Genomic DNA, 14750 nt, shown 5'->3' on the forward strand with positions numbered 1-14750 from the left:
TGAAACATGAAACCTTACATTTGTGAACATTATTGTTCTGTTCCTTTTCCCCCATGTAATACATCTGACAGTACATCTTATTACCACACATTTAGCTGAGGAAAATAAGCATTTTCTGGTGTGTGGTGTAGGCAACATTTTTCAGTATCCTCTTTTTTTTTTTACCTTGAGAAATAAATGTGCACTTAGCAGTAATACGCAGAACAAAAAGAGCCATATTTGCACAAATAAGCATGAATGTGTATTTCTAAAAAAACGATGCTGTTTTCACTAAAAATCAATGCATTAACTGGTTCTTATCAATCTACTGGGACTCTTTTGGTCAAAATATTGACAAGGGAGGAAGACATCGATGCCAGTGTTTAGAGAGCAGGTGGCCGATATAGTACATATAAAGCAATTTAAAATCAACATGAAATCCAAAATGACTCTATTTATTTTATCAAAAGGATAGTTCACCTAAAATTTTAAATATCATTTACTCACCCTTCTTTTGCTCCAAACCTGTATGTCTTTCCCAAAAGATCATATTATAAAGAATGGTGTCAGCTGTTTTCGTCCAAATAATGAAAGCCATTTGGCTCCAAAACAATGGATCATACTGACTTTCATTGCATGGACAACAGGGAACAAATGAGACATTTTCTTCATAAACCTCAATCAAAATACTATTTACTGTTAACCAAGATGCTATTTTTCTATACAAATCTTTAACTAAAAGATAAATTGGACACAAAATTGCTGTAATTAAATCTGTATATTTTTAATTTTAAGATTTTTATGAAAAACAAATGTTAACAGCAACTTGGAAGTAGATTTTGAGACTGACCTAAAAGCAAATACTGCTAAATCCTATAAGCAGGCATGGTTATCGGTCAGTAATAAAACATTGGCCAATTAACTGGCCTATCACTAGAAGGAAGGAGCACTAAAATGGTTATGTATCCTCTTGTCTTTTCTCACTCTCTCTTTTTCCCCTGTGGCTGCACACACTCTTGACTCCCCGAGAGTTAGTACAGCATGGACCATGACAACATGACATGCTATTTCCACTTGCATTTTAGCATGACTCGCTGCGAGAACTTCCATCGCCTCTGCCAACAGCATTGAGGCAAGCTGCACCCCGTGCTGCATCCCTGGCAATAACTCAGACGCAATCTCACACTCAGAGGAGTCTAGCTTGGCTAGTGCATGGGAGAACTGGATCAATGTCACACACAGTCTGTGCCCTCTAACTACAGGGAAAAGGAGGACGAAAAAAGCGAGACAGTGTAGTCAATATGGTGGTGTTCATATAGAGTTTGTTTTTTGTAAACAATAGGGGTGGGGGGTAAATTTTGTAACATTAGATGTAAATGGATGCATTTTCTGCATCAGTTTTGGAATGATATATTTTGCTTTTATTATAATGCTCACAATATATTTTTTTATAATTTTGTACAAGCATGACATTTACCATTTTTCACACTGGCACATCCTTATAAAATTCACCTGTTTTCACAGTTGTTGTTTTTTTTTTCTAGATACCTTTTTTTTTGCTTTAGAGGACTGATTTTCAAAGGAGGACTCTCTTCTGCCCTCTTTACCCTTGCTGAGCTGTTACACAGGATAGCTTTGTTAGTCTCAGCAGTGAAGGGTGCTATCTATCATAGTCAAGATATGGATGTTTGCCACTTTATAATTGCAAACCTGCGTCCTCTGCCAGGACTATTGACAAAATCTCTTTAGGATTATTATGTAGGCATGTACACGTGCAATGATACATTTTCCACACCTATTCCATTTAAAGTGAATTTACTTATTCAACACTCCATTTTAAGTTGCACTTTGGGGGGCTCTTTTGTCTCATCATCTGTTTTTCCCCTCTGTTTTGTTTTCTCAGCCTATGTGCCGGAGGACGAGCTTAAGGCAGCTAAGATCGATGAGGAGCACCTGCAGGATGACGGACTCTCCTTAGATGGCCAGGATGCAGAGTACCTGTGCAATGAAGAAGACGATGGCCGTGAACAGCTGAGCTACCAAAACTCTCCACTCAGCAATGGCACCAACCCAGACGCCGGCTACGGCTCGCCCCTCAGCGACACCAGCGATCACCTGGCTGACTTCAAAAGCACCTCCTCCAAAGAAGGCCAGGATAAAGAGGAGGTTGAAGACATGGAGACAGATGCTGGACTGTCTTTGCAGGACAGCCTAGCACAGATGAAAGCAGTCTATGCAAACCTGATTTCAGATGCTTCCTGGTCAAGTATCACAAAGGACATTATGAAAAGCAAGCAGGTTAGTGCTAGTAGCACTAACAGTACTCCAAGCAGCCACAAGGGAAACAACAGTGTTGCAAACAGCCATGCAAGCAGCATTACAAGCAGCGGAGCTAGCGGCAGCAGCAATGCTAGTGCTAGCATGAAGACAAGTGTGACGCCAAGCAGCAATTCTACAAAAGCCACTGCATTAAACAATGCCAACAATGGACCCATCAATGGTGCTAACAGTGGGGGTGTTGCATATGACTGGCACCAAGCAGCTCTTGCTAAAACCTTACAGCATACGCCCTACCACCTCATGCCTGAACCAAGTCTCTTCAGCACAGTGCAGCTGTACCGGCAAAACAATAAGCTGTATGGGCCTGTGTTTACAGGTGCCAGCAAGTTCAGATGCAAGGACTGTAGTGCAGCCTACGACACACTTGTAGGTCTCACGGTGCACATGAACGAAACAGGCCATTACCGTGATAACAACAAGGACAAGGAGGAGGACAAGGGTAAGAAATGGTCCAAGCCACGGAAACGATCCTTAATGGAGATGGAGGGCAAAGAAGATGCTCAGAAAGTCCTGAAATGCATGTATTGTGGCCACTCGTTCGAATCCCTGCAGGACTTGAGTGTCCACATGATCAAAACTAAACACTACCAGAAAGTGCCTCTCAAAGAACCAATGCCAGCTCTTGCCTCAAAGCTGGTGCCCTCCACCAAAAAGCGAGCGTTCCAGGACCTGATGTCTCCATGCTCACCTGAGTCAATCTCTAGCACCCCTGGCATTCCACTGGCAGAGACTGCACCCACCAAAGATCAGAAAATTTCAAACCCATATGTCACAGCTAATAACCGTTATGGCTACCAAAATGGTGCGAGTTATACCTGGCAGTTTGAGGCCCGAAAAGCTCAAATTCTTAAGTGTATGGAGTGCGGGAGTTCTCATGACACCTTACAGCAGTTGACAGCCCATATGATGGTGACTGGACACTTTCTCAAAGTCACAAACTCCGCCTCCAAAAAGGGTAAGCAATTAGTGTTTGACCCTGTGGTGGAAGAGAAAATCCAATCCATCCCTCTTCCACCCACAACAACACGTCTGCCGGCTCCCACTATCAAGTCCCAGCCTGATTCACCAGTACACCCATCCACCATGGATGAAAGAAAGGAGTCGGATGAGGAGAAAATGGAGGAACCTGAAGAGAAGAAAATCAAGCAAGAGAAAGAGGATCCCGCTGAGAAGGTGGAAAAGACGGAGAAATCCAGCCATTACAAATATCTAAGAGAAGAGGATCTTGAAGAGTCTCCTAAAGGTGGACTAGATATTCTCAAGTCATTAGAAAATACGGTCTCCAGCGCAATCAGTAAGGCTCAGACCGGTACACCCACCTGGGGTGGATATCCCAGCATTCATGCTGCCTACCAGCTCCAAGGGTCTGTGAAATCATCTATACCTGCTATCCAGAGTGTCCAGATTCAACCAACATTCAACGCCAGCAGCTTGAAATCTTTGACCTCTGACTCCAGCACTCTGATCCATTCTCCAAGCAGCCCATCACCCCCTCCAAACCATAAAAGCAATGTCCTAGCAATGGAAGAGTTGGTGGAGAAAGTAACCGGAAAAATCCCTTCAAAGAAAGACAGGGATGAAAAATCAACTGAACGTGGCTCCAGATATCTCACTTCTGAATTACCCTCCCCTGTTCTCAAAGACCGAAAGGACCTGCCAAGACCAGATGATCTTTGCAAGCCAACAAAAAATGGCACGGTAGATAAAGACCTAGAGCACGTTCCGGTTCGGGACGGAGAATACAAGGAAAGCCATGCAGATAATACTGTCAAGAATGGAACGGATGTCCTTAAATCCCAAGTCAGCAATGGTTGCGGTAATTTAGGAATCATCACTGACCACTCACCAGAACAGCCTTTAGTCAACCCTCTCAGTGCATTGCAGTCTATCATGAACACTCATTTGGGTAAGGCCTCCAAAACAGTCAGTCCACTCCTAGACCCATTAGCAATGCTGTACAAGATCAGCAACAACATGATGGAAAAGCCCATGTACAATCCAGCTCAGGTCAAGCAAGTCGAGCCCATCAACAGATATTATGACAATGACGATGATCAGCCCATGGACTTGACCAAGTCCAAAAGTGGCAATGGGCCCACCAACAATTGTTCATCCACAGTTATCAGCAACAACAACAGCAACATCACAAACAGCACCCGACCCATCTTGTCCACGCTGGCTGAATCGGTTTCATCTCCTCTTCGGGAGAATGCCCTAATGGACATCTCCGACATGGTGAAGAACCTCACGGGTCGCCTGACGCCAAAGTCATCAACCCCTTCCTCTATATCCGAAAAGTCAGATGCAGATGGCTGTGTTTTTGAGGACGGCCTGGATGATCTTTCGCCCATTCAGAAGAGGAAAGGCAGGCAATCAAACTGGAACCCTCAGCATCTGCTGATCCTTCAGGCTCAGTTTGCATCCAGCCTTCGGGAAACCCCTGATGGGAAGTACATCATTACAGACCTTGGTCCTCAGGAGCGTGTACATATTTGTAAGTTTACAGGTCTCTCCATGACCACCATCTCCCACTGGTTGGCAAACGTCAAGTACCAACTCAGGCGGACAGGTGGAACCAAGTTTCTGAAGAACATAGACTCGGGCCAGCCACTGTTTCTGTGTAGTGATTGCGCCTCCCAGTTCAGAACTCCCTCCACATACATTAACCACTTAGAGTCCCACTTGGGCTTTAGCTTGAAGGACCTCTCAAAGTTATCAATAGACCTCATAAGAGACCAGCAAGCAGTCACTAAAATGATCACAGATAAGACATTCAGTGCCCTTGGCTTGACTGATGAGGACTCTAATTCCATATTTCAGTGCAAACTGTGCAATAGGACTTTTGTCAGCAAGCACGCAGTGAAACTGCACCTCAGCAAAACGCACGGAAAGTCACCGGAGGACCACCTCATCTTTGTTACTGAGCTGGAAAAGTTAGAAAAAGTCTAAGGAAAGCAGGCTGGTGGCAGTGAAATGACTGGATCGAGAATCATTGCACTACATCACTGTACTGCACTGCGCCTGAACTGAGCCTTCAAAATCAGTCCAACTTCTGTCGTGAAACTGCCTGATTGGACCATGATCTGTTTCAATTTTTTTCCCCTCGTTTTTCAGTCTTCTGATTTCTATCTCTTGCTTTGTATTGTATTTATCTTATATGTGTCGGTTATGTGCATGTTTTTGTTCTTTATTTTCTTTCTCAGTGACTTCATTCAAACAGAATTTACAATTTGTACTCTGTTGAATTGGGAATGAAACAAACATGGTATCCATGGGCATGGTCTAAAACAAAGTGGCAAAAGAACTTGCGTCGTACTGAACTCACACTATGTCAAAAAAGACTGACTTCATTAAAGCACTCCGTAGTGTCGAATGTTATGAGAATATGTATAAAATGAGACAGAGCTATTTTGTTAATTTGAGCTCCAATTTTCAGATATTGGCTTGACATAAATCAAACTGCAACCCTTTGAAGTGAAAACGATGCATTGTAAATTTTGTTGAGTCTTCTAAACCTCAAAGGATATTGAAGATTTTGTCGGGCTGCCTATGATTATACACTTTGGTTTTTTCAAAGGCATTTCTTTTTTTTAATAATCATTGTTTTTTTGTTGTTAAGTATCATTTTATACAGTAGCAATCTGAAACGTATGCTTTGGTACCACTATTCCTCTTTCTATGGTTTTGCTTCAGTTTCGACCTGTAAAGACTTAATTGAAATCTTATATACAGCACATATATTTAAATGATCAGCGAAGATGTGTAAATTTCCATCATCATATCTTGCCAATTGCCGCAGCTCAACATTGTTTGTATGGTGTGCATTCTTTTATATTGTCATTTTATATATAGTAAACGAAAAGGAAATATGTACAGAGATGTATATGCAGTATATGTGCTGTAGAACCACGATTAATCCTTTAGTTGAACTAAGTTCTCTGATGTGGTAAATATGAATTGACTGAAGGAGTTGCATCACTGTTGATGCATGGAGTATGAGAGGGAACCAAGCAATGCAAAACATGAAATACAGTACATTTCAATGTTTTATCATGCCATTGTGAAAAGTCCCATCAATTCCCTTAATTAAAAAAAAAGGAAAAAAAATGTTTTTGTCCCTTAATTGTAAAATAAAACCTGAAGCATTTCTTGATTAATGCTGTTCTCCATTTGGTTGTTTGTGTGTTTTTCTCTTTTCTTACAGTCAAAAATTTGTATGTGAACAAACATTCTACTTAAACCTTATGGACTTTATTGCAGCTACTTCAGAGATGAAATATTTGGGTGTTCATTGTCCATTTTTGCCTTTGTTGTTCTTTGAATGCAGCACCTTTTTTGTGCTGTATTTAAATGTTTCCAGACACAAAACCTGCTGGTAAACAGGAAACACTCTAGCCGGAGCCAAAATGGACAAAGAACTTGTGGATTTAACGCTTTTCTGTAAAGCCTGTATATCTGGCTTCTCAGGACTGATTCTGTAGCATTGATCCAGCCCTTCCTCTCTTTTTTTGGAGGATCTTAGTGCAGTCCCTGTACATATTCTATGTAAATTACAGCAATCATGACAACTGCGACATTGTGAGTACCTGCAGAGCAGAGTGAAACATCGGCAGATAGACGCAGTTTAAGCAGATTTGCATATTTTTTTCTCTCTCCTGTTCACACAAGTGCTCTCAAAGCATTTCACAGGGTTTTCAGACTTAGAAATAAATGCCCAATTTCTAGTGGGAATCAAAGATTTACTCTTTTCAGCTCAATTACTGAGTGATTATACGTGTGGACACAGGGGGCTTGAGGGGAAACGAAACAAGAAGGGAAAGGACTGAAATGTGCAGTGTTTGCACAATAATCTCAATCTCCATTTGAAGCCGCTTTGGGGAGTTGCAGTATCAAACCCCTTGTTAGCTGCCCTATTTGAGAGTATCCTCTCACTCAAATTGGCATGTTTTGATTTCCCAGTGGTCCCATACTGAATATTCTGAGCCTCCATCTGCTAGTTTTGCTTTCCTCAATTACTGCAATTCTTTTTCGTTTTCATTCAAAAGGCAGGATATCTGTGCAAACTATTGGACATATTAAGCCATATAAATCCAAAAGTATACAACTATTTGTGCATAAATAGCCAAATACGTCATCCAGAGACTTATTTTTATACATGAAGGAAGCAGGTTTAGGCTTTGAGTATGTTCAGGAGTAGATTTAAAACTATTTTATTCAAGTCATGGTTCTTGCGTAACTTTTCCACACGTTGGAATATCCTTGATATAATAACCCGAAAGCAATATTGTTATTGAAATCAAACCTTTTGAGTATGGAGCAGACTTAAGTGTATTATAAAATTAAGCCTTCCATTTCCCTCCACATCTGGGGTCCCAACGCACACAGAGATAAATGGGCCGTGCCAGGTCTCTCTTAAAGAATTGACTTACTGCCTATGCGCAGATATCACATGCTACGAGAAACAAAAGGTTGTAGAAGCATTTGATGGCATGCATTTGTGTCTTAAAGCTCCAGTTAAATGCAAATGCAAACACAAAGCTTTAGGTGAGACTGTTAAAAACACACAGGTTTGGATGCCTTGCAACTTTGTAAGTGGCAATAAAATTTTTAGCAGTAAACAGGCATGTTTCATCTGTTTCTACGTGTTCCTGCCAAGTACATTTTTACTATTAATCATGATAGTGATACATTTCTGTTTGAGGAAGAATGCATTTGGAATGAAATTCTTAAAGGTGCTTATTGATTAATGAACAAAATGATTGATTAATTAAACAAATATGTAGTTTAGACATAAAAACAGATCCCATTTTTGCTTGTGCTATCACCACCCTAAAATATTAAGATGTTTCATATCAAGACGGGATGAAGGCTTGAAGGAATGCAGAATTTTGAATAAGTCTTTGCACGTCAGATATCAGTGTCATTACTAATGTAACTCATCACTGTGATTTCATCAGCTTTTAACCTTGTCTCTCACGTTTTGTTATTTCACTTCAAGCAAACAGGAAATAAATCATCTTGGTCTGTTCCTTTGCTGCTCGACCTCATAGACAGACGGCGAAGCATAAATATGATGCCACACAAAAGAATTCATTGACAGTGGGACTATGATGAATTTTAACTGGTTACAATTTGATGTTTTCAAAAGGCAAAGCAGTGAGACTTCAACGTAATTTAAATGCTCTCTATCGAAACTGCACACTTTATCCATAGAGGAATAAGTTGACAGATTGAAAATAAAATCTGGAAAATGACACATTGTAGTCTGTGAATGACAGAATCTTTGAATATAAAATAAAAATAAAAAAAACTTTTAGGCAACATTCATCCAGATGGATCATTTTTTTGGCCAAAAACATGGATTGGTATCTTAAAAAAAAAAGAAAAATATTTCCTATCACCTTGTCATTCTATACCCGTTTGACTTTCAGTGTTTTGTAGAAAATTAAAGGAGATGTTTAGCAGAATGTTCATGCTGGTACTTTCCGTAATTTTTGAAGCTTGACAGCTTAGGTGCTCTTAAAATGAAGCTTCCAAAAGAACATTTTTGCAGCGATGCCTTAGAAGAACCATTTTTGGTTCCCGAAAGAAGAATTTAAGTAATACGCAAAAGTTTTGTGGAATGGAAAGTTTCCATGGTTGTCCAATAAAGAACCTCACCATTCAGTGTATAAACCGTTCTGCTAAATGGCTTCTTTTGTGTTCCTTAGATGGAAGAAAGTCATACAGGTTTGGGGCAACATGAAAGCAAGTAAATGACAGATTTTTCATTATTGTGTTCACCTTCACCGAAAGCCTGGACTTTAAATACACAACTTTAAAAACACATGCAGTTTGAAATGCACCAGCAGTGACACCTTTAAGTGTTCCTCCATTAAATTTGAAATGTTTGAAGCCTTTAAAAACTCATTTGACACCCTCTGCGCTGCTTATTTCCAGTCTGAATTTGTTATTCTTACGCTGTCCGCAATGAGGCCTGTGTTCCTGTCAAATGACAGCTGTCAAACTACAATGTGTAAAATTGAATCACAGTTGAACATTGTAGAAAACAAAGGCCTGTCAGATAAATGCACATGGCAGAATAAATTGTGAGCCCGTTTGAATGACAGCTCTAGGACGAAACGTACATTTCCGAGAATAAATATGACTGGAAAACTTAAAGTCCCATCAGGTGATGGACTGCGGGATCATTGCATTAAGACTTATTTGATGCTTCCTTCCCAATGGATGTGTGAAGTATTGGGGAGATGGCGTCACAAATGGTTGTGTTCCTGTCAAAAGTGAGCCGTGTTTGGAGATGGAACATCCCGCTTATTCATCTGCGTGCGGATAGCGGCCTGAAGAATGTAGATGTGACAAAATCGCTTCTTTATAGAATAATGACGGCTGACACAAGGCCTAATGGATGCAGTGTTTTTAATCTCTGTGAAGGCTCAGCCCAATGATGGACTCGGCTGCCAGGCCTACAGGTGTGCTGTGACAGCCTGTCTATTCTACTGCTCATCACTCACGCCGAGCAGAGACGACCAGCTTCACTTCAGCCCATCCGCTCAGCCGCTGTATTGGACTCGATAGCAAAACGGAGGGGAGTTGCACCAAAACCCGGGCTGAAATCCACCCACAGCTTCTCTGGCATCTTTAAACAGAGGTTAAAAGAGTCAACTCCAATGTTGCACAGAATACATCAAGTTTGCTATGACAGGAAGAAGAGCAAGTTAGCTTAGTCAGGAACACGCTTTCAAGCTGCAGATAAACTGACAGATATCAGAGGAAAGACATTCAGGTCATTCATGAAAAGGATTTTATGTATTCAAGAAACTTAACAGAAAAGCAATATGAAATAGTTTGACTATAGTGTTTTGAACATTTATTTTCACATTTATCAAGTGCCTTTTGTGCCCACTTTCATGACTTTTACATATGACATATCCATATACTTTTATGTATTTGTTCATTTTCAAGCTTTTTTTTGGTTAAGCATTTGTGTGAGTTCTAATAGTTGTGCAAAGTTACTAATATTAATAATGAAAAATTATTATCCCAATAATATATATATACTGTATATAATTGGTGTTATCCTGGTTAAAAACTTGTATTTTGAAAATATAAGAAGTTGTGGAAAAGTCCTTCCAAGGTCAAAGTTCAGAGTAAGAAAATGCTGTTCAAATTTGTACTTGGTTTTGGTTGTGGCTAGAAGGGATACAATACCCAACCGGAAACTATTAATGAAATTTAATTTCCTACCTATTAGATATTGTGTTTTATTAACATCTACACCTACCCCAACACTAAACATACCCCTTACAATAATGCAAAAATAGTAATTGTTGTACAGTGTGACAAAAATTACGTTGTATTGATGTGCTCATGCCCTGTAGTGCCATATGTATCCCTTCTAGCCTTAACCCTTGGGGTTTTTTTTCTGCACCAGTTTTGTTGAAAATTATTTAATTTGACTGATTTTTAATGGATTTTCTATATTTTAAAATATCATTGGTATTAAATTTTTTTTCATGTTTTATTTGATGCTTTGATTTATTGAATAGTAAGTCAAGCATTTTCAGATAATATCGACACCAGCTTGAAAAATCTATTCATATTTTATTATATTTAAATTAGATATATTTTATAATAACTGAGTCATTTCATGTTGTTTTTCTCTCAAATTGGAATTATTCAAAAAAATATCCCTTAAAATACTATAATTAAAGCTTTAATCTGGCTTTATATTATTGTATCACCATGAGTACTGTTTTCATCCCACGTCTGACCTTCTATAAAGATGTCTGTGTGCAGCTGGAAGCCATTTTTTGCCATTCACTCAACAGTGAATGATTGAATTTTGAATTTTTGCTAGACTGCTTTGTGAGACAAAAGCTTCTGCCAATGTTGCTGTGGGATTTGTATGCAATTTCAGATTAAATTGATGTAGGGAAAAGTCAGCGAGTGATGCAGAGTGAGAAAAAGAAAGGAGGGAAAGAGAAAGATCTGTGTGAATTAATGAGCACAAATATGCTTCCATGCCATTATTATTCGTTGGTGAAAAATGTGTATTCTTACTCCCTGATGGCCCGAGCAGCTGAGAGAAAGTAACTGACTCTGTTGTTAAGTTTCTGTGATTGTTCTTTCAGATTCAGCTGAGTTTCCTCTCAGAGGCTTTTGGCTGGCTGAACACATTTGTTTATCTTCGCGCCGTACAGGTACAGTAAGTGTAAAGCATTTTGTTTCTATACTATATAGTTTTCAACAACAACTAAAAGACTTGAATGACAGATGGGTATTACCATTGCTGAAACGACTTGTCATGTTTGCATCTTTGATTTATATTAAAAGTACACTCTACACCATATCAATTCACATACAAATATCCCTACTAGTACGTTTTCAGTGTAGGGAAGTTACTATCATGACTACAAGCTAATTATAAGTTGCAGTAGCTCAATAGCCAAGCTATTAAAGGTAGGGTAGGTAATTTCGTAAAGGCTAGTGATAGCATGCTAGCTTTGAAAGCAAGATCCCCACCCTCCCTGTATAATCACTCTGCAAAGCCACGGCTCCCCCAAAACAAACGAACGCGCTCCGGAAGACCAGTACGGTGACTGGGAGGGGACATGTTCGGTTCACTTAGTTTTGTCATTGCCACGACATATTATGATGTTCCCACAAGTTAATATGTTGTGGCCACGACAAAACTAAATGAACCGAGCATGTACCCTCCCAGACACTGTAGACTACAGACTAACCGGCGACACGATGAGAGACGTTGTTGGTGGAGGACTGAATGCAATACTGTCAGATTAACTCATGTCTCATTCACCGGTGAGAAAACATTACAATACAAAACGCATAATATTAGAATAATAGTGCTGGAACGTGCTGATGACGTATCATGTCTGCGCAAACAGAGTGCGCAGAGGTATGCAAATACATATTTGACAGGCAGGTAGGACAACCTATCATAATGTTCGGACCGAGCATTTTAATTGGACGAACATTTTATGGTCCTACGCCTTCCACAGCCTATATAAATACATATAAATAAATTTAGGCCACTAGATTGCAATCGGGATGTGAAGAGACTTTCAACCAGCATAACAAAACATGTTTTTGAACCAAATCACTTACCCTGCCTTTAAAATGAACTACACTGAAGCTGTACTCGAGTAATGGCTGCTGAAAATGCAGCTTTGCCATCACAGGAATAAATTACATCTTAAAATACATTTTATTTCCAATTGTAACAGTTTTAAAATACTACCGTTTTTATTGTATTTCTGATCAAATAAATCTAGCTTTGGTAAGCATAACAGATATATTTCAAACACATTAAATATATATATATATATATATATATATATATATATATATATATATATATATATATATATATATATATATATATATATATAATAAATCTTACCGAACAACTGGATAGTAGATTTTTTCTTTCTTTCTCAAAATCTGTTCTCAATACAGCATTTAAATAAATGAACTTTAGTCTGGAGTGACAGCATTCAACTTTAATTTTACTATAAAACAATTAAGTTTCATATTTAAGTATTAGCATTTATATAATACAAAATATTCATTTGGTTAGGTAGTTTTGCTGTCAAAAAAGGACTAAAACGGCTTGTAGGGTCTCTACTGAATCTTATTTTTTTTTTTTTTTTTTGAATAGGTACATTGAAACAAACTGATTCACTAGAATGAATCTGACTTTTGAAGGCTACAAATGCAAGAGAATAGTTTAGGAAAGTTTGTTTGAATATTGATTCTTATATGATTGACTCTTACATGAAATACAGGTTTTGATTCATTTTGATGTTAATGGTTGGAAACAGTAGCTTGTTACTGGAAAAGCTTGTCTGTTTTGAAAGCAGCATCAACAGTCATGCCAAAATAGTTAAGTTAGTAGTGTTTTTACTGTTTTGTTTTTACTTTACCTGTCAGATAATTTGGTTAATGTAGGCAGTTTGAAAAGTGCAAAATGTACCTTTAAGTGCGTCTGCAAAAGCACAAAACCACCATTTTTTCAGTCCAGGGTTTTTTTTTTTTTTCAGTCAAAGTCCAGAAAAGTTTACACAATGTCCTGCCTTACAAGATGTCCAGTATTTTTTTTTTTTTCTTGTCTTGCATGTCAGACACTCAAAACTATGTTTCACCTTCCCACCTTACAAACAACGCGAGCATGTCCACCCCATCGCCAGCTTAACCTGACACGCATCTGTGCCGGTTTTTTCTTTTCTTTTTCCCCCGCTTGCTTTTTCTGGTTTGGTTTTGTTTTAATCAGATGGAGGGTCTCTACTGACGATGTCACGTCTGGGCTCACACACGCACGCACGCTCAGAAGGACAGTGGGCTGTCCGGTGTAGCATCATTAGCTCAGCGGAGACGTGGCGGCCCTGACACATGTCGAGCGGCGTGCAGCCAACCCACGGACGAGCACGAGTCGCTCCTGCATAATTTGAAGGTAACGCCGCATTTCTGTGCAGGCATGCTGTCAGTGGTCCATGGAGAACAGGGGACACAGGGGTGGGGGGAGGCAAGGAGAGACGGAGAGGGTAAGAAATGTATCCAGAGAGCTGTAGTGGTCTTCCTTATTCCTGCTTCTCCTTGTGGAAAAACATACCTGTGCGCTTCTTCTAACAGGGCTTGAACATAATTCACCGTCTGACAAGTCAGAGTTTCAAATGTCAACCACGGCTGATTCGTTTCTTTCTTCCTTTTTCATAAACTGACATTGTTTTCATGTATGCTGATTTTTTGAAATGCCAGACTCACTCTAAATGAGAAATTCTAAAGTTTGGGTTAGTGGAAACCATGAAAGACTAATATACCATGCTAAAGCTAACCATTAGCATTCCAACAGCGCTTGCTCGGTATGCAATTTGAAATCATCTTTGCTCATAGGTGCTCTGTTCTGCTGCCAGGTCGTTTTGAGCCAATGTCTGAAAATGAGCTGATAACATCATGACAGCGTTGATTGGCTGAAAGCAACACACAATATATGCATAGTTCAAAGTCCATCACTAGCAAACTATGACATTAAAGGCAGTGGATGAAAACATAAATGTCTATTTCACACAGTTAAAAGCTAACTGAAAACATGTTTTTTTTTTTTTTTTTTTTAATTAGGATTAAAAAAAAAAAATCTTGGAAGAGAGTTCTTAAGGTTCTGTGGAAAATTTCTGTAAAAACAAAAAACAAAACAAGGATTGTACTAAATCTATTTCCAGGACTGTCAAAGTTAAAAGTTAAACTGCTCTGGAAAGATGTTATTGTAAAAAGCGCTATATTAATACATTTCTGTTGAATTTAAATGATCTCTCCTTTATGGAAGCAGATTAGTCTCAAATATAATTCACGCAAAAAACACGATTCACACATGCGTAGACAATTTCACATGCATGAAACCTAATTCACGTACACAC

General features: G+C 39.1%; 1 protein-coding gene and 1 long non-coding RNA gene across 3 annotated transcripts in view; both read left to right on the top strand.

The window, feature by feature from the left end:
• Nucleotides 1–6488, top strand: part of LOC109057846 (teashirt homolog 1) — a 34546-nt gene extending 28058 nt beyond the window's left edge. For both annotated transcript variants that reach the window (XM_042745583.1, XM_042745582.1), the window contains one exon: nt 1883–6488. In XM_042745583.1, the coding sequence (XP_042601517.1) occupies nt 1883–5268 (3386 nt within the window). In that variant the 3' untranslated portion in view covers nt 5269–6488. The remainder of the gene's footprint in view (nt 1–1882) is intronic.
• A 4555-nt stretch (nt 6489–11043) lies between these two features.
• Nucleotides 11044–14750, top strand: part of LOC122140749 — a 43665-nt gene continuing 39958 nt past the window's right edge. Inside the window, exons 1-2 of the long non-coding RNA XR_006157326.1 lie at nt 11044–11519; nt 13610–13789. This is a non-coding gene — a long non-coding RNA (uncharacterized LOC122140749). The remainder of the gene's footprint in view (nt 11520–13609; nt 13790–14750) is intronic.

Source organism: Cyprinus carpio, chromosome B19 (assembly GCF_018340385.1).
Source record: "Cyprinus carpio isolate SPL01 chromosome B19, ASM1834038v1, whole genome shotgun sequence".
Taxonomy (NCBI): Eukaryota; Metazoa; Chordata; class Actinopteri; order Cypriniformes; family Cyprinidae; genus Cyprinus; species Cyprinus carpio.